General features: G+C 49.0%; 1 protein-coding gene and 2 pseudogenes across 1 annotated transcript; all 3 read left to right on the top strand.

Annotated features, from left to right (window-relative positions):
• Positions 1 to 8,699: 8,699 nt before the first annotated feature.
• Positions 8,700 to 16,748, top strand: LOC136489447 (uncharacterized; annotated as a pseudogene).
• On the top strand, positions 13,682 to 15,272 carry LOC136485530 (uncharacterized). Its single transcript, XM_066482388.1, has 5 exons — positions 13,682 to 13,746; positions 13,835 to 14,008; positions 14,084 to 14,461; positions 14,538 to 14,786; positions 14,868 to 15,272. Exons 1-5 carry the CDS (start codon positions 13,702 to 13,704, stop codon positions 15,117 to 15,119), a joined length of 1,098 nt encoding a protein of 365 aa, XP_066338485.1. The 5' UTR covers positions 13,682 to 13,701; the 3' UTR covers positions 15,120 to 15,272.
• A 1,397-nt stretch (positions 16,749 to 18,145) lies between the features above and the next one.
• LOC136489446 (polyol transporter 5-like) lies at positions 18,146 to 20,353 on the top strand (annotated as a pseudogene).
• The last annotated feature ends 720 nt before the right edge of the window (positions 20,354 to 21,073 follow it).

The raw sequence follows: 21,073 nt of genomic DNA, 5'->3' as shown, positions 1-21,073 counted from the left end.
TCAAAATTTAGCTGATATTCGCCGAGAACCTGCGAATATCAGTTCTATCTGTCACCTCTGCTAATTATTTATATTTTGGTAGTTCTATTTTTTTTTTGTTCAACTGAGATTTTTGTTCAATTTTCTAATTATAGTCAAATTTGCATAAATTTGAATTTTTTTTGCCGGAAATCAGTCCACCAGTTCTACTAGCCCCTGGCGCCCTCCCAAGTTGTAATGATAGGTTGAACACTAGCAGTTGAACTAGTGACTACGTACCCATTGGGAAGGCGATGAGTTCACTCCTTCCAGCGCCTTCTTGACTGCATATACATCCATAGCATGGGCCCACACTGACAATCAGTGTTCACCTAGATGTGAGTCTATCCCGTCTATAAGCCGTATGGAATAGTTGTCATGTTAGTGTCTAGTTTAGGCCCAAAATGTTAGGCTATGGATGGCTTAGATCAACTAGAAAGTTAACTATGGTCAATTACGATTAAACCTGGATGCTAGAGCCTGTACTCTCTCTGTCCTGTAATATAGTGCATTCTAGCATTCAAAATTTGTCCTCGAATATAATGCATTCTAAGCTAGAGGACAAAAACCAATTTTACATTAAATGCCTTCCATTTATCAACCAATAATCATTAATCACGTTGATGATAGCATCTGATTAGGAAATAAAATCAGGGTACACGCGTCTGTTATGTTCTATCTTAATTTGTCTTAAAATTCTTAAAATACACTATATTACATAATAGAGGGAGTATATGCTAACAGACCAGCGACATGTTCGTCTAGAAGTGCGTTAGCATCGTTAGCAAGAAAAAGTCCCCCTCCCCCGCCCCTACAACTTTGCTATAAAAACATCCAGGTCATAATGTAGGGATCAGATGTAACTAGGGCCGGAGGGGGGAGTGGTCTCCAAAAATTTAGTGCAACAACCATATCCTACTAATAAATCAACTACTTCACCCCCACTTGCACCTTAGTACTGTCACCACATGAAGCCATGTCCTTAGTCAATTGCACACTAACAGTATTGTCCTTAAATGTGGAAATATGTTGAAGACCTATTAACAAAGGAGCATAATATTACAATAACAATCCTAGTTGTCAGTTGCCGGTTGTCACAAGATAACTTCAAGAACAAACAATCACTAAGGAAGCAAGATCATAATGAAAGGGAGTATCTACCAGACATTCGAGTGTTTTAGGGAAAGGTGACACCTGAGTGTCACATCCCTTAAAATCACTCGATTCCAACAAACAAACACAATCAAGTGTTCAGATCTCAGCCATCACTCGATTCCTATAACCGCTCAATCTAGATCTAACGATACATATAAAATATATCAAATAAATACAAAAATTAAATAATGAAATAACAAAAAAATACCAGATAATTACTATGAAGTGCAAATTGAAAGAAATTCAAAGAAAAAGAAAATAAAACATACAACAACAAATAAAAAAGTAGAAAAATAGCCAGATCATTTGTATAGAAGCCAAATTGGAAAATTTCAAAGGCAAACCAAATAAAACACATAGACATTCAAAAAAAATCCAAAAAATAACCATATTATTTCTAAAGAAGCCAAATTAGAAATTTTTAAAGGGGAACTAAATAAAACATACATAAAATCAGAAAAAACAAAAAAAAGATTAGATAACAGTTCAAATAATTCTGACCGTTCTCATTTACGAATAATTAATTTATACCAATTGAATACAGAACTTACACCCAAACAGAAGTAGTAAAATATGGTTCAATAACATGTAATCTGCTCCTGCTAAAGGAATAAATATACATACAATACATATATGGTTAGGGGCCAGGTGATTTGATGCGGCAACCTGTCCCTTCACCTGCAAAGCAGCAGGCACTGTAGCTACATGCACTCCACCGGCGGTGCATAGTTGCAGGCTCGGAGCAACATGCACATGATGCGCCTGCGGTCGCGTCTTTGTCGGCGACAACATCCTAACATACATGTATGTTAAACCTCGGGTCTATCGGTTTTTGAACAAAGAAGACCCTCCGATCGACCCCTTCAAGATCGCCCGAGGGCTTAGGGGCTATGCCCATCGGACACGCTCGCGCGCATCCTCTGGCAAAGAGACCCGGCCGAGCCTGACTCGACCGCAGTTTTCGCCTGGGGCTCGGGGCTTCCCCGAGCCTTGGGCTCCCGATCTACGGCACCTCCTAGCCTGGCCCTTGGCTCTTGCTCGGCTAACGATGCCAGCCAAGGCCCGAGCACAAGAAGACAAAGACCCAGCTACCGATGCCCGGGGGCTCCCTGGCGCCGCTCCCTAGGTGTGGCCCTGCTAACTGCTCCTCCGACAGGGTCATGTCCGGAGCGTGACACAAGAAGACAAAACTTCCCGCGGCCTCCGGGGGCTCGGGGGTTTTCGGGCCCGCGCGTCAGCCCCTCGAGCCGACCTCCTTCGCCACCAAGAAGACTCCAGAAGGTTTTACCCAGGAAGGCCGGTCCAAGCCGAGAATAATATCAGAAGAAAAGATAAATAAATAAGGAAAAATAAGGAAGAAAAGAAAAAAAAGAAAAATAAAAAAAGAGAAGGGCGCTATGGACATTTCACTTCTTTCAATACTAGACAAAGCTGTTTTACCAAACGTTTCCTCAAATTAGCTTCAGCCCTGCTAAAGAATCTACTCCATCATAGAAGCCACAACCGAAGCTATTTTAGCTAGAGCTGGAGCAATACCAAACAGGCCCACTCCAACACCATCTCGTTCGCCGCGTCGCTTCTCGTCAGCCTCCTCCTCATGCACAGAGAAGCGAGCTTCGGCTACCTGCTCCTCATGTGGACCGTGTTGCTGGTCGACGGGCTCGGCCTCTTGGGCGCCTACACCGCCGGGGTCAGCCACGACAAGTTCACCACCATCTGCGCCTCGGTGCTGGTGTCAGGCGCCGCCTTCGCCTTCGCCTGCTACGTGAAAAACCACATTCATCACTCACTACCACAAACATGATTCTTGAGAAATGGTAGAGGTTAATGCGGATTACATGAGGCTATATCATAATGGCCATTGAGATTCCTTTGGAGTAAATAGTCATTATAAAGTTTAAATATTGATATCCTCTTGAGTTTAGCATGGCTACCTCTTCCTAGATCTCACTTTAAACCCTACTGCTGAGCTTAAGTGAGATGGTTTAGACTTCAAATGATTGTTTATGCCATTGTAGTACTTAAGAGCGTAGTATAAGCCCTAAAATTCTTAGTTTAACAAAATGAGATTTAATAAAAGAAATAACAAGAACAAGAGTTCTAGCTTGCCCTGAGGATAAAAATCTGTAGTAATCATAATTCAAATGTACTAACATTTCTAATCCTAACATTTCTATCAGCAAAACAAGATCAATTGGTCTATAATTTTAATTGCATCTTTTTTACAGACACAAAATTGCCTATATATAATATTAAAGGACATTCATGTACTATTTAATTGACTAGTTCATTCTTTCTCCATGCATGGTTACCCATGTTTACACTGACAGTACCATTTACACCATCAGCATCAGTAATTCAGTGTCAAACTGTCAATCATCAAATGTAACATGGTAATATATGAAAGTTCCTGTAAAATCGGAGGCAAGTTTAAAATGCATTAACATGTTATAAGGCGCTTAACAAGAAAATTGTTTTACAAGAATAACTTATTTTGTAGCTGGCTACTGATATACTCTCCATATATATATATATATATATATATATATATATATATATATATATATATATATATATATATATATATATATATATATATATATATATATATATATATATATATGCAGCTGGTCATAGAATAACTTATTCTATAGCCACCTTGATTTACGATAATGTTTATACCAATTTACGATAACATGAATATGCATTTACGATACTCATGTTACTACAACTCATGGTGATATTTATCATAATATTATAGTAAATCACTTAGTAAGGAGTTACTGTAGTCTCGTAAATTAGTATAGTAACTATAGTAACTCAAAGTGGCCACAGAATAAGTTATTCTATAGCCAGCTACAGAAATATTATATATATATATATACACACACACACTCTCAAGTGGTGTCTTGCTTTGAAGTTCTTGTTTGTTACGGAACATAATAAAATTCGGACGCGTAGTTTGATGACAATGGTTTTATTCAAGTTCTGAACATGGTATTTTAAATGAGCTATGTGCTGTACAGATCGTAAGAAGATGCCACTGCTACAAAAACACTCAATCCCTATCTGTTCATTGCAATGATGTCGCTTTATTACTGTCCGGTCATGCATTGCCAAGAACTGATTACGTGGCTGCGACGTTGCCAAGATGCGGAAAATAAGAAGCCACGCACATATGGACGGCAGGGCTCGACACATATGGTCTGGGCCCATTAAAGGCATGGCCCGATGAGCTATTCATGCTGGGCCATGCCAGCCCACGGGCTCCGCCTATGGCCTAGGCACACCTCTTACCATGGTCGGGCCATTCCGGGTAGGCCCTAGGGGCCCACTGTGCCCAACGCTGTTGCAGTGCGCATCCACGCCCCTACACAACCGCACCGCCGCCTTGCACACTGGTGGAGAAGAAATGGGAGAGGCACTGGCGTTGGAGTTGAGGGTGGTTATTCGGTTCTCGGTTCGGTTTTGGTTCAGTTCCTTCGGTTATTGATAAAATTCGGTTCCTAGAAAACGGGAACCGATCGGTTCCAAAAAATTTTAGGAACCGAGCATTTCGGTTCTCGGTCATTTCGATTCGGTTCCAGTTCTAACCGAACTAACCGAATTTTTTCAGAAGACCTCAAGACAATAATAAATATACTTGTTCTAAGGCAAATTTATGCAACACTATATTCATTTTTAATAATAATAATATATAAGAAAACAATAGCAATATAATAACACAAATATATAGCAGTTCAAATATAAAACACTACACATAAACCAAACATAATCCTAAGTGAAGTATAATTCATGTAATTTGGTTCTTTCGGTTAACCGAGAGTAGGAACCGAATTTTCTTCGGTTATTTCGGTTCTTCAATATCAGGAACTGAACTAGGAACCGAAATTTTCGGTTTCAGTTAATTCGATTTTGGTTCCGGTTATTTCGGTTCGGTTCTCGGTTATTTTTGCCCAGGGTTAGTTAGAGTAGCGTGGAGGAGAGGTGTGGAGCGGAAGAGAGAAGTTGTCAGAGGACGTGTAGTGAAGTTGGGCTACGGTGAGTTAGGTTTTGGTGTTGTTATATGAGAGGGGATGACTGATATGGGCCTTAATAACATACCTTTTGCAAAAAAAAAAGTGCTAGGACAGACAGGCACGTCAGGCTAAGGGAGTGCCCTAGGCATAGCCGTCCCATCGTGCCGTGCCATTTCTGGGCCAGGCCAAAACGATGGGCCATTTGGTGTGTCGATGGGCCTCGGGCCTTATGATCATCTATACCTTTCGATCATCAAAAGAAGAGGCTTTTACCTGTGTACCCTTAAAAAAGATGCCACACTTCTGCGTACCCCTCAAAAGTTGGTCGTCACCTACGTGCCATCGCTCGAACTTTTCTTTTCCCTCATGCCATTCCGTCGGCATTCTGTTAGGTGTTGACCGTTTGGCGGCTCTGACATGTGGGACCGGACTAGAAAAATACCATCCTTGCCCCTGGATCATTGCAATGAGCGCTGGAGGGGCCATATTTTCAAGCCTGTCGGTCCTTTTTTTGAACGTGCGCTGGAGGGGCCGACGCACGTACACATATTTTCAAGAAATGAACTGCAGGGGCCATGCATGCACGTACACGTACTACTGAGCACAGTACTTTGATTGAACGTACTACTGTTGTTTATTAACCTGTATACTGTTGGTGCACTGGTACGGTGTATGCTTTTTTTTGCGAGGTCGATTCGTCTGTTTACATGTTCAATTAATTTCGATAGTGCAACAGTGCAACAGTGCACAACATGCATGCTAGCTGTTTTACTGGCGTATGGATGCACACGTACGTGCCCTCGGATCCGAGTCCAGCAAAGCAAAATGTGAAACGCAGATGCCAGATGATCAGTTGCGTCAGGTATGTGGTAGCTCTGGTGCCTAGTAGCTCTACGTGCAGTGACACAAATAAATGCATCACTGTGTTCTCTCTCAAAAAAAATGTATCACTGTGGCAGCATGCATGCATGATAAATTGCACGAAGTCGCGCGCACTTGTGCGTGCATGCATGCAAATCTCCATGTGGGACCAAAAGCTATCGTCAAAGACGGTGAGCTCTGCTGTAAAACAAAGACGGTGAACTCAACCGTACCGGATACTCCGGCCTTGTTTAGATTGCAAATTTTTGCAATCTGGACACTGTAGCACGTTTCGTTTGTATTTGACAAACTTTGTCCGATCATGGACTAACTAGGCTCAAAAGATTCGTCTCGTGATTTATAACTAAACTATGCAATTAGTTATTTTTTTTACCAACATTTAATGCTCTATGTATGCGTCTAAAAATTGATATGATAGAGAAAGTGAAAAAACTTGAAATTTGGAGGTGGTCTAAACAAGGCCTCTATGCCCATGCATTCAAATCTCTCCTGACTCCCAACTCCCTTCCAAAGGACGACGAGAAAAGCGAGCGCAGGGCAAGGCGGCAGGGCCAAGAGGCATGCATGCGACCCAACAGGGCAGGAACAGACAGAACCTGTCCTCTCCGTCCGTCCAAGTGTGCGTGCGTGCGTACACCCGGCCATGGCCATGCACGTCTCCATCATCCAATAACACGTCACGACACGACACGGGTCACGCACATGTCAAGGCCTGGTCACCTGGAGGTAGCGTACAGAATCAGGCCAGGCGCGAGAGATGGGCCGGAATGGCGGATGCATCATCCGTCCGTGCCATGACGTGCGGCTTAAGTTCAGTTGCATGCCATGCATCTCTTGCAAACTAAGGCCAATATAATGGCCTCATGTGTATGTAGCAACGACTAGCTAATACATGCAGGCAGATGCCATCATCTTTTATATTTTGCTAGCTAGTTTGCCAATAATGGGCGTGTCATGTGCGGCGACCGTGACCTTGCTTGCCACGCATGCTACCACCATCGACCTTATATATATATATATATATATATATATATATATATATATATATATATATATATATATATATATATATATATATATATATATATATATATATATATATATATATATATATATATAATCTGCCACGAGACAACTGTCTGGATCGACGGTCTTTGCATCGCTGATGGAGGCAGACAACTCAACAGGATACATACTTCCTCTGTCTCAAACTATACGTCGTAAGAATATTACTCCCGGCCGTATAATCTACATTATTAGTACGTATGTACTCCATGCCGTACATATATCTAGAAAAATAATTAATCAAACTATAGATCCCGATGCGGCGTCTCCCGCCGACCCCGTGCGTAGGTACGTGCGGACGAATACGATCGATCGATCGAGGTGGAGGCCAGCCACACCAAACGTGTCAACAGTAGTGTGGTTTGGGGTCTTGCGTGGGGTGAGAATTTGAGCGGGCTGTCTGGCTGGCAGCTGCCTTGGACAGTGGTTCGCTGCTGACAGGGCTTATTCTTTTGCTCCAGGGATGCAGGGCTAACTAGCTATCTTCTTGGATCATGTGGATCAAGGCAAGGCTCGTTGATGAGAGAGTTGAAATGATAGCAATGCAAATACAGCACCATTTTTCTCCGATAGTTAAAAGAAATCGTGCAGGACCGTAGGAGTAGGTCACGGTTGGACAGTAGGAGTAGGCTCCGATGAACAGTAATGGCACAGAGGAAATGAAAATTGGCCTGGCAATGGCACAGGGGAAACGAAAAAGTTCAGACACCCATACAAGCCCAAGGGCAACTGAGTCATTCTCCAGAGCCGTTACCCACCGTTAGGAGCAAATGCCGACGGAATGGCATGAGGGAAAAGAAAAGTTCGAGCGATGGCACGTAGGTGACGACCAACTTTTGAGGGGTACGCAGAAGTGTGGCATCTTTTTTAAGGGTACACAAGTAAAAGCCTCTCAAAAGAAGGCGTGGGAGGAACAGCTCGGATTCGCACTAATTCCCAACAGGGATAGGGTGACAACATGGGAATCCACTAATTCCCGGAGTAGAAATAATGCTCTCGGGGATCAACAACCGTGCAACTGAACAAAGCCTGAACCATCCATCCGGCATTGAGATAAATTTAATGATAGCCCAAATTTGGTACTCAATCAATTCCGGAAATTAAAGTCATGACGTACTCCACAACAAGTACGTATGGAAGACATGAGGAACCGAAACCTGCCGTGTAGATCAGATCGAGGTCTTTTGTCGCGTTGCGTGGGAATACCGGCCATAAGCACGGCTGGAAATTAAAAATACGAGACATGCATGACGGACCGAAACCTAACGTGCTGGCAATGGTCACTTGCATGCACGAGAGTACCGGATGCAGCAGATAAAGGGCATGCATAAAACATTTACTACTTAAAGTAGATCCTTGGAATGACAAGGGAATTATATATAAAGTCGAAAACAGGATGACCTGATCAAGCAATGCCATTACTGGGACATACGCATGCAGACATCATCGCAGAACGAGCTATATAAATCCAGGCCATGGACATCAGCTAGCTCTACCCAACGCAAAGCTTCATCCACGTCGCTCGATCAGTCCAATGCAAGCACCCAACAATACAATACAATGGCCAATAACAATAATTCCGGCGGACATGCCAACGGCGGCGGATCGACGGAGTACGATCTGAAGAAGTGCCTGCTGCTCCTGGCGACTCTGGTGGCGACGGTGACCTACGCGGCGGGGCTCAACCTGCCCGGCGGCTCATGGCTGGCGGACACGCCGGAAGGGCAGCTGGTCGGCGACTCCATCCTCCGCCACACTAACTACACGCGCTACATCGTCTTCTACTACTTCAACGCCATCTCCTTCGCCGCGTCGCTCCTGGTCGGCCTCCTCCTCATCGTCCACCAGGACGACCAGCACTTGGGCAACAGGCTGCTGCTCTACCTCGTGCGCTTCATCATGATGGTCGACATGCTGGGCCTCATGGGGGCCTACGGCGCCGGGAGCAGCCACGACGACTTCACCACCCGTTGCGGCGCCTGCTTGCTGGCGTCCGGCATCTTCGCCTACGCCATCGCCTGCCTCACTTACAACGTTGTTGATCCCAAATCTCAGGTGAATAAAAGTCTGCCGTCGTCGTCGTCGTCGTTGGAGGAGGCGGCGGAACGACGACAGAAGCAGACCATCACCAGTCAGCGCGAGATCCAGTTGGTGCTGGCCGTGTTCGCGGCGACCGACGCGTACGTGGCCGGGCTGAACCCGCCCGGCGGCTTCTGGCGGAGCACCGAGGAGGGGCACCACACCGCCGGCGACCCGGTGCTGCAGCGCCTCCACCCCACCCGCTACAAGGCTTTCTTCTTCTTCAACACCACCGCCTTCGTCGCATCCCTGCTGGCCGTCATGCTCATTGTGAGCTTTCACAAGCTGAAGAAGCAGCTCGAGGAGCGCTTCGACCTGAGAGTGAGGCGGTTGGCGCTGTATGGGCCCATCGTCATAGCACTCTTGGGCCTTGGGGGCGGTTACATCTCCGGGAGCTGCAGGGACAGCGAGCGCACCGCCTACATTGTCCTCCTGCTCGTCCTAGTTGCGGCCGCCATTTCCACCCTGCTGCTTGTTGCCCAGAAGCCCGACACTGGCGGCAGGTACCAAGTACATACCCTTTTTTTTTCTGTCACTAGCATTCATATATAGTTCAGTTTTTTAGGTTGGAACTTAATTTCCTCTGTGCTGCATTCATCCAATTTATGACATGTAAAACATTTTTCTTTACTACTACATAAATTTGTTAACATCTTAAACAATTCTGGAAGAATTCATATATCTATAGTATTTTTTTTTGTACATGTAGCTGTACGCTATCATTCTCCGAAAAAATTAATGTTTCAAATCTACGTGCACCAAGCAGTAAATATACACAGCCTCATCCTCACCGAGAGCTAATTAGGTAATTTTCCAGAAGATAGATGGGTGTATGTATGTTCACTACTACCGATGGAGAGCCTAATAAAATGACAATATATTTTGAAACCCACTGTTTTTTTGTCATTGATGTGATAGCATATGAGGGTTTAGTGAGGTAAAAAAAAGGCTCAGTGAATGGACCATGACGGATATGAGGAGGGTTGAATTGAAGGTAAAAAAAGTCTCAATGAAGGGACCGTGACGGATAAGAGGAGGGTTGAATTAGGTCCCTTAAATACTAAGACTAAAACCTGCTGATAAAAATCTACACAAGTTTTATCTAAATATAAACTAGAATTTTCTAAGTGTTGTTATCTCTAAAGGCAAAAAATCTTGCAGACTAGCTTCTCCAAGCACTTACACACTCCAAATGGCCTGGTATGGGTGTATATAGTGAGCACTGGGTTTCTCCTGCGGCCGAGCTTTCCGGTGCTAAAAACTAGCCGTTGCTTGCCTTTACGTGAGCACCAGATTTCTCCTGTGTACACTAGAGTCAGGGCACCAGAGCTTTCCTGTGACAAAAACTAGCCGTTGGACGAATGGATGTCATACATATTTCCTGTGTGATCATCGAAGAGAGCATCACAGCTTTCCTATGTGCACCGGTGTTATGCACTAGAGTTCTCCTGCGCATCAGACCAATTCCATGGATGTGCAGTGATGGACTTGGATATATAAGCCACCTCATACCTAAGTCTATCGCTACACATCCATGAGACCAATTACTTGTATACTAGCGAACAATATATGTTAATTCCATTGGGTATGTTGTCACTCAACACCAAAATCTCTAAACCATTGAACCTTTGGTAGGGTCCATTTTTGCTACCCTCAATTGACAACAAAATGGGTGGACTATATGTTAGTAAGGAAAAGATTAATCAATTGCTGGGTCGTCACAACAGTATGATGGTGAATAATAATAAAATAGTAAATAGAGTAGTTAACAGTGACAAAAGAAAGTAAACTCGATCGGTAACAACTAATAATATATATTATCCTTTAATTTCTTGTACGTACTAGATGTCTACAGGAGGGAGAACCCAAAGTCGACTGGCAAAAGAATCGTGAAGATATCCAGTTGCTTCCCATTCTTGCGGCAACCATTTCTTACACAGCAGGTGTGGATCCACCTGGCGGCGTGTGGGCAAGAAGCGGGGAGGGTCACAACGTCGGCGACCCAATACTCCTGACGACGCACCCCGTGCGGTACAAGGTCTTCTTCTACTTCAACTCGGCGGCGCTGGTGGCGTCCCTGGTCATCACGGCGATGCTGCTCTACCGGCAGCTTGTGCTGAGGAAGTACGCGCTGGAGGCGGTGATGATACTGGACCTGTTCGCCCTCATCGGCGCGTACGCCGCCGGTGGCTCCAGGGACGCCAGCACCTCCGTCTACACGGTCGCCCTGGCCGGTGTCGTCCTCATCTACGTGGTGATCCACATCCTGTTCTTCACGCTCGATGAGCCGGCGGCGCCCGCCGCTGCGGACAGCGGCAGCACGAGCACGAGCACGAGCACGACCAAGAAGAAGGAAGAAGAAGAAGAAGATCGGTTGAAGAAGAAGCGTGAGGTGCTGCTGATGCTTGCGATCCTGGGCGCCACGCTGGCGTACCAGGCCGGCCTGACCCCGCCGGGCGGCTTCTGGGAGGAAGACGACGCCAGGTGCGGCCACCGCGCCGGCTTCCCGGTGCTCCAGGACAAGTACCCCCGTCCACTACAGGGTCTTCTACTACTGCAACGCGGCGAGCTTCATGGCGTCTGTGGCGCTCATCCACTACAGAAAACTGGCTCTTTGCCGACTGCAATTTTATTTGCCAACTGTTTTTTTTCGACACTCGGCAAAGAGGTCCCTTTGCCAACTGGAATTTCCTGCAGTCGGCAAAGCAGGATTTGCCGACTGCCTGGATTTGCCGACTGCCAGGCAGTTGGCAAAGAATTGCAGTCGGCAAAGGCAGGCCATGGTTGACGCCATCCACGCCGTCACCTTTGCCGACTGCCACTCCGTCAGCAGTCGGCAAAGGCGCAGGCTTTGCCAACTGCCATCCTCCCTGGCAGTCGGCAAAGGCTCTTTGCCAACTGCCACTGATGGCAATCGGCAAAGAATTAATTTTTTTTTTCGATTTTCGATCCCAGTTTTTTTGTGTTGCCTTGCTACAGTAAGTACCTCCCATGGGCGTGCCAAAAAGACGAGAAGCTTGCGGGGTGGAGCCTTGTGCATTTGGTGTCGCCGCGCGGCAAAGCGCCTCTCCCAAACGACGACGATTACAACTTTGACCCAAGCACCGATGAGTTCTATCAACCTGAGGGGCTAGAAGGTACCTTGGAGATCGACATTGGTTCGCTCATGGGCATGGAAGTAGACAACGAAATCGATGAGGACGAGGGTGAGGAGGTGCAGGATGCTAGGGACTTAAGAATGCTTGAGCGATGGCAGATGCAGCGCGATGGAGTTGTCCAGGAGGAGGTACATGATGATGACTATGGAGACAATGAGGATGATGATGACAGTGATGACTTAAGGGAGCTCGACAATATTGATAGCGATGACGACGATAGTGATAGAGATGACGACTCCACGCCCGAGATATTGCCGTTCGCGGAGATAATTACGAGGCCATGTAATACTATATTGTTATTATTATGTTCCTTTACAAGTACTTGTCATTTATTTATGCTAACAGTTTTGTTCTTTGTCATTGCAGGCACTCGACAAAATGCCAGGCGGACGGCGGCAGCGGCCGCATCGAGCAGTACGCTCGGCGTACCAGGTCCCCCCGCAGGAGACCACCGACGACGACGAGGAGGAGGAGGAGGTGTTGGTGCGCGGGTCGTCTAGTAGGGGGTCCCAGCCCCCCAGCGGACGTCGCCAGGCGACCAGGAGGCTGCCGTTCTCGTCCTCGCAAGGGGGGACGACGTCGCGTGACGACGAGCGCGGCGGCGGCGACGACGACGACGACGACGATGACGACGACGACGGCGACGACGCGCCTACACCAGGCGAGACGGCTTCGACTTCGTCAGGCGTGGCCAAGGTGTACTCGCGCGGGCCCACGCAGCTTCCTAGGGTGCGGCCGCAATTCCACCAGCGCCCGGTGATCACACCCGTGGGCCAGACGTAAGTAACCATTATTGATTTCGCTACTTGTTCATATGACATGTCAAAAATCGAACTGAAGACTAATAATTGTTCTTAATGACTCGTGCAGTTCCTGGAAGATTGTGAGTGGAGCAGGTCAAGCACGCCATATCAATGGCATCCAGGGCCTCCTAATTAAGGAGTACTACCCTGGCCTTGTCAACGTCAACGGCGAGATGAAGGTGCCCACCAAGTGGTCCCACTTCTACCTCGTCGAGGAGGGTGGCGAGACCATCGCGGCAAAGATAAAGAGGGAGTTTTGGGTGAGTCTTTCATCGCACCGCATTGCTAAATAGTACGCATTCGTCGGACTTCTTGCAAAAAGGAAATGCTACATGATGTGTCTGTGTGCAGGACTTCTTCACGTGCGAGGAGGGTAAAGCAGCCCAGGCGGCGCGAGTGCAGGAGGCGGTCTGCAAAGATCGTCTCAAGGACCTGTACCATGAGGCGCGCATACAGGCCATCCGCGACTTCCACGTCAACGTGCTTGGAGAGAACATCAAGAAGCCCCAAATCCGCCAGAGAATGAACTCGAGGGAGGCCGACCTCACCCAAGCGCAATACGAGCAGGTAATTAAGTATGACAACATTCGTTCAGATTCCTTCAGTGAAACATTACACTAATCTTCTCGCATGTCAAATACTTGATGTCATGCAGGTGTGTCCGTCGTGGTGCGACAACCACAGGGAATGCTGGACGGAGATTGTGCGCATGTGGCGCACGGATGAGGCGTACGCGAGGCGCGCCGACCGTCAGGGCCGCCGCGCGCAGATGCGAGGGGTGTCACACCACCAAGGGAATCAGCCCCTCCCCCAGTTCGCGACAAGATGGGTATGCGTCCGTTCATGTCTTAATCCTTGCGCTCAATTGTCAATACTTGTAACCATGTTTGTGTTTTCAATGCAGACGCAGACGCACGGTGGGCAGGAAATCAACGAGTACACCGCGTACCTCCTCTCTCACAAGGGCAAGGCGACGGATCCAAACAACGTCTACAACCCGGAGGACGGGCCCGATGCGTACACCAACCCCACCGCCTACGAGAAGGCCACCGAGTACACCGTCGCGGCTCGCCAGCGCTACGGGGAGACGTTCGACCCCACCGCCGAGCCCCTGGACACAGACCTCCTGCAGAGGTTGGGACCAGGGAAGCAGCACGGCCGCTACTACATGGCCCACAGCGCCCTCGACCCGTCCCAGGTTCCTACGCTGACCCAGGTTCGATCCACGCCCACGAGCTCCAGCGACATCCCCGTAGCGCCCCGGCGGCAGTCAGCGTCACAGGTAAGTGCCGTTTCGTTCGTCGTTCACTCGTTTCGCACCTGTACATACAATCAACACTGCGGATGTAATATTGCAGGCCCAGATGGAGGCCAAGATGGAGGAGAGGATCGCCACGTTGCACGCGCAGATGATGGCGCAACAGATGGCTTACCAGCAAAGCCTGCAGCAGCACTACAACACTCAGATGCAGAACATGGCCAGCTTCTTCCAGTCCATGCAGACGCCCGGGGCGTCTACACCGCCTCCTCTTCCAATGTTCGCTCCACCGCCTCCTCCTTCAGAGTTTTTTCCTGTGCCTGCTCTTGTCGCTCCTGGAGGGACCCCGGTGAGTATATTGACTCTTGCTTTAACTTGTGCGTCCATGCTGCAGATACTAATGACATCACTTGGCGTTTAACTTGTGCAGGTACAGTCGACGGGTTCGAACCCGTCTCCTGGAGGTCCCGGCCATCAGATGATGTCGTATCCACCACCTGCACCCTATCCACCGTATCCACCTCCGCGTGGCCCTCCTCCGACGTACTCGTGGCCGCCGGTGCGCGGAGGGTGGCAGTACGCGCAGGCGCCTCAATTTGGTCCAAGGGGGTTTCCGTGGGCAAACCCTGGGGGCTCTGGGGGTGGAGCGGACGACGAGACCGGGGACGGCGCGACGAGCTAGGTACTTGTCGATTCTGTTATCATGTATCCACCGTATCGTCGAAGTTGTTGTCATGTATTTCTTTTCTTCGTTATGGACCTAGACTTGTTATGTTGAACTTCGTGTGATGGACGTCGACTTGTGGTGTTCGACGTGTTGGACTTCATGTGATGGTTGTAATGCACTTGTGTGGTTGTTATTGTGACATATATGTGAGATATATGTGATGTTGTGCGTTATTGTGATATATGTGGTGATGTTGGCGACAAATGTGATGAAATTGTGATATAAATGGTGCTACCGGTGCTTCTGGTGAAATTGGATTATAATTTGTGATTTTGCAGGGTTTTGATGCGAGAAAACAGAAAACAAAAGCAAAAAAAAAAATTCCAGCTTTGCCAAGCTGGGCAAAAAAAACCCAGGACAGAGTCTTTGCCGACTGCAATGGGAGGCAGTCGGCAAAGAGGTCAAACCTTTGCCGACTGCAACTCCGAAAGCAGTCGGCAAAGAACATTTCAAAAAAAAAATTTCTTTCTTTGCCGACTGCCGAGCTGGCGGCCAGTCGGCAAACAATTTCTGAAAAAAAAAATCTTTGCCGACTGCCGAGGAAACAGCAGTCGGCAAAGCCTGCCGTCAGTGCTGACGGCGCCACGTGGCTATGCCGACTGCTGGCGTGGCAGTTGGCAAAGGATTTGCCGACTGTGTGCCACGTGGCAGTCGGCAAATCCGCCTTTGCCGACCCAGGCTTTGCCGACTGCTCTTTGCCGACTGCCACGTGGCTTTGCGGTCGGCAAAGCCTTTGCCGACTGGGTTTATGCCTTTGCCGACCGGGGCAAGCAGTCGGCAAAGAGGCGTTTTCCTGTAGTGATCGTCCTCCTCCGCAACAGGTACCTGTACAGGCCGGGCATCAACTGCTACGCGCTCTACGTCTGCATGGTGGCCGGGATGCTCGGCCTCATGGGCGCCTACTCTGCCGGAAGCTCCATGCATCTGAAGACCTCCATCATCGTGCTCGTGCTCGCCGCCGTGCTCGCCGCCGCGGCCATTCTGGTGGCGGTCTACGTGAGATGCTTCCCCTGGAAACAAGGCGCAGGTACTAGTACTACTGATCGGCCGGCGACTGAAGACGACGACCAAGAGGCCGACATGAAGACGGTGCTGTACCTGATGCTGGCAGGGACACTGGGCGCCAGCGTGACGTACCTGACGGGCCTGAAGCCACCTGGCGGGCTGTGGAGGGAGGACGGCGGCGGGCACTCCGCCGCCGGCGACCCGGTCCTCCACGACACAGGCAAGACGCGGTACAACGTCTTCTTCTACAGCAACTCCCTTTCCTTCATGGCGTCCATCAGCATCATCGCCGCGCTGCTGCTGCGGATGATACTGCAGGGTGGGAAGAAAGCTGGGCAGCAGGCGGCAAGCCCTAGCACTATCCTCCAACTCTGGCCGATGTACACCGCCATGCTGCTGGACGTGCTCGCCCTCCTCGTAGCCTACGCCGCCGGCAGCGCTCGCAAGTGGGGTACCTCCACCAAAGTCGTCATGCTGCTCGTCCCCACACTCGTCGTTTTTTGCGCGGTTCTCTTCCTCTACGACTACCGCAAGCTTAAGAATAAGAAGAAGCCGCCGCCGACGACGACGACCAATTGACTCCTGGATCGTCCTGATATATATGATGATGCAAAATGCATGCAGCCCACGCGTCTTAATTCTACTGCCGCAGGTTCTTAAGCGTGTGCATAGTCCATATAAATACTACTACAGGGACTGTATTTATTGAATATTCGCCAAATTCGTGTGTTTGCTTATATTTCTTAATAAGCCTTATATCTCTTTTAATTTATCACTACCTTTATACTTGTATACATCTAAAACAATGTACTGTATGATGTCGGCTCACCAAATAATTGAGATGATGACCGTTATGACATGTATGTAGCTGCTTTTAGATTCTTTGTCACTTGTCAAGAGTTGGCCCGGTTCGTATTCACTTCAAATTAACGGCAGCGCGCCCACTTGTCTACAGTAGTGCACAGTGACAAGTCCGATTCCAAATTGACACAACGGTCCGATAAATCTCCAAATTAATCTCACGAGCCCATAACAGTTAGAGCAGTGTGCGTCCAGACACTGTACAGTTACTACTAAAATGAACTAAAACGTATGATACGATCGTTTGAATAAATCTCAAAGTCATACAAGTTACCATCACTAGTACAGAAAACTTCTTTAGGGACAGGTTAAATTGGATTTTTAGGGCCGATTTTCCAAACCGCTACAATGCAACCGATTGTAAAGATGGGGCATCTTTAGCCATCGTCTTTTAACCGCCCTTGAAAATACATTTCTAGGGACGGTTCCGTTAGGAAATCCACCCCTGAAATTGGTATTTTCAGGGGTGGTTGCAGCCACCTCTAAAAATGTATTTTTAGGGCCGGTAAACAGAAACGCCTCTGAAAACCAGTTTCAAACTTTTGAATTTGAAATTCCTTGCCATATTTGAAATCGCGTTTCCCACCCAATTTCAGACCTGATTGCAAATGATTCAAATTAACTTCATAAACACACAGTAGTGAATTAGTTAACTAATACACGCACATGATCAACAAAGTATTTGTAGCACAATTTCAAATACATTACAAACTACAAATTTACATTAATTGTGCTGCTGCTCGAAAAATGAAAAGAAGGGATGCACGCATTTAGTGCGAAGAGACTCAAACTTAGGATCTGTGGCATACTCCGACACCCCCCCCCCCCCCCCCCCCCCCCCCCCCCCCGAGCGTCGTCTTCTTCCCGTCGTCACTCGCCACACCTTCAGCTTCGACAACAAGCATGCACGCCGTAGCAGAGCGAGTTGAGTCGAGCTAGTGGTATTCATGTCAGCAAGGGCCCCTTATGTCGTACGTGTTAGGTGATAATCACTGTCATTAATCCTCATAAACTAGTGGCGTGGGCAAACAAAAAGGTAACCCGGTGCTATGCTAATCACGTTACCCTACCACCGAATCGCATGGCTTTGTATGATTGTCCTGTTTCATAGGACCATGTTCATATGCTCCTTTTCAAGGTGCCAACACTTTGATTTGATCCCCTTTACTTTCCTGATGCATCCCAAATAATTCTCCAGCATCCGAGTTGACACTGACACACACTGGGATCCGATATATTCAGTGGCCAGGCCACTATCTCAGTCGTCCTCACCAGCGACAAGGCAAAAAAAACCAAAACAGTGGGCACTACGGAGCACCATGGCGCCGCCGATGTCGTCGCCGAGCCGCTGCTCCCCTCGTCCGCCGTGGAGGTGGAGCCATCCCCGCCACGCCGGAACATGTTCGCCTTCGTCTGCGCCACGCTCGCCTCCATGACCACCATCCTCATGGGCTACAGTACGTGTGGTCCACTCGTCACTGCTACTCTCGTCTCGTACGTGCTTCATCTTCGTCATCCTTCATGACAATGGCGTCCGGCCGTGCTTTCTTCTCTTCCCTATCCACCTGCAGATCTCGCGCTGATGAGCGGCGCGGAGCTGTTCATGCGCGACGACCTGGGTCTCACGGACGAGCAGGTGGAGGTGCTGTCGGGGTCCATGAACATGCTGGCCTCCATCCTAGCCGCCGGCTGGGCCGCGGACGCCATCGGCCGGCGGGGCACCGTGGTGCTCGCCAACGCCTTCCTCATGGCGGGCGCGCTCGCCATGTCGCTGGGTGGCAGCTTCGCCTCGCTGATGGCCGCGCGGTTCGTCACCAGCGTCGGCGTCGGGTTCGCCGTCGTCGTGGCGCCGGTCTACGCGGCGGAGATCGCGCCGGCGTCCTCGCGCGGGCTCCTCTCCTCCCTCGTCGACTTCTTCATCACGGCCGGGATCCTCCTCAGCTACGTCTCCAACTACGCGCTCGCCGGCTGCCGCTGCGGCTCGGCTGGCGCGCCATGTTCGCGCTGGGCGTCCCGCCGCCGCTGCTCCTCGCGAAGGGCGTGCTCGCCATGCCGGAGTCGCCGCGGTGGCTGACGCGCGCGCCGTGCTGGAGCGCACCTCCGACGCGCCGGCGGAGGCCCTGGAGCGGCTCGAGGAGATCAGGCGCGCCGTGGACGCGCAGGTGAGCGGCGCCGGGGTGTGGAGGGAGCTGTTCGTGCGGCCGTCGCCGATGGTGCGGCGGATCCTCGCCAACGTCCTCGTGCTCTACTCCTTCCAGCAGGCGTCCGGCATCGACGCCATCGTCCTCTACACGCCGCTGGTGTTCAAGAAGGCGGGCATCTCGTCGACCAGCGCCGTCCTCGCCGCCACCGTCGCCGTCGGACTGGTCAAGACGCTCTCGATCTTCGTGGCCACGTTCCTGTCTGACCGCCTCGGCCGCCGCCCGCTCCTCCTAGCCAGCGCCGCCGGCATTGCCGTCACGCACTCACGCTCACGTCGCTGGGGATCGCGCTGTGCTTCGGCGCCGACGAGAGCGAGACGACACCGACACCCGCGGTGGCGTTGGCGTGCGTCGCGTCGGTGCTCGCGTTCGTCACCGCGTTCTCCATCGGCCTCGGCCCGCTGGCGCCGACCTACAGCGCGGAGATCCTGCCGCTGCAGCTGCGCGCGCAGGGCATGAGCCTCGGCATCGCCGCGAACCGGGTCACGTGCAGCATCATCAGCATGACGTTCATCTCGCTTGCCAACAGCATCACCATGGCCGGGTGCTTCTTCCTGTATGCCAGCACGGCGGTGGCAGCGGGGGTGTTCGTCTACGTGCGGCTGCCGGAGACCAAAGGCCGCAGCTTGGAGGACATAGGCGTTCTCTTCGCCAAGTGATTACAAGGATTATTGACGGGGACTCCCCCTCCACCCCCAGCACGGAGTCAGCCTCCGCGGACTCGGCCAGGACGTCGCCGCCGCAGCTTGTTATTACAAGGATGCTGTCGGCGCCCCCAGGTCGCCCACCCTCTCTCCGGACGCGGCTGTCACACTCAATTTTAAAGATAAAATTGAATGCACTAAACTCATGTGTGTCTAGAAATTAGTCACATATATAAGCTGAATAAATTATAAAAAGTATCATCATAGTGTATCTTACATCACGATTAATAACAAAACGTAGTCTTACTCAACACAGCAGAAAATAAAAAGATAGCTCTCTCATAGAAGCTTCAACACAGAGATGGTCGATTGGTGAACCACAAGCCTAAAAGTCCTCTGGAAACTTCTCATATCCATTGACATCTGTATTCATCCGGGATTTTTATCCTAAATATTGAAAGTAAACAAGCGTAAGTACTTCCCGTACTTAACAAAATAACATGGGGTTATGAAAGCTCAAAAAGGTTGACTCTGGTTTACTGCAGTTAGCACTTTTAGTAAATCAAGATTTTATCATCAATTATTATCAAGTTATGCTTAAGCTCCCATTTAAACCCACATGATCAGATCTCAGAATCATTTGAATCATCTTATCATCATAGAACATCTTAAATGAACAACAATAAGTAACCAATTATTCTGTGAGTTTTGCGGACCACTCGTGACCGTGAGCACGACTGTTATAACAGTTTGTAACCCTCTGTAGAGGTTATGCACATTCACCGCGAGTCATGATTCCCATATGTCCGAGTTAATTACTCCCATATCACTGCCAAGGTGAGCGGGCAAGGTACACTATGAAGTCCATTTCATAGGTTTCTCTAACAAGTTAGGGCCGCTAGGTTTTCTTGGCAGACAGATGTAGGAACCCCTTTCCTATAGCACATATCCATCGTGGCTATACACATAGGAACAGAGGCAGTCCTATACCCAACGTGGCAAGCCCCTTTTGCACCATAAAGTAACCTCTAACAAGCTAGAAAAGATCCTATTATTGAGCTAAAGTCAGAGCCATATGACTCTCACTGGTTGCACTGTCAATCCTAGCTTTTGCCGATAGATAAGTCCTTATGGAGGGCCGAGAGCATCATGATCGAAAGTCATTTGCTCCTTCGCCCTATAATCCAGTTATTTAAAA

This window comes from Miscanthus floridulus, chromosome 10 (assembly GCF_019320115.1).
Source record: "Miscanthus floridulus cultivar M001 chromosome 10, ASM1932011v1, whole genome shotgun sequence".
Taxonomy (NCBI): domain Eukaryota; kingdom Viridiplantae; phylum Streptophyta; class Magnoliopsida; order Poales; family Poaceae; genus Miscanthus; species Miscanthus floridulus.
This window is presented reverse-complemented; position numbering and strand designations above follow the sequence as displayed.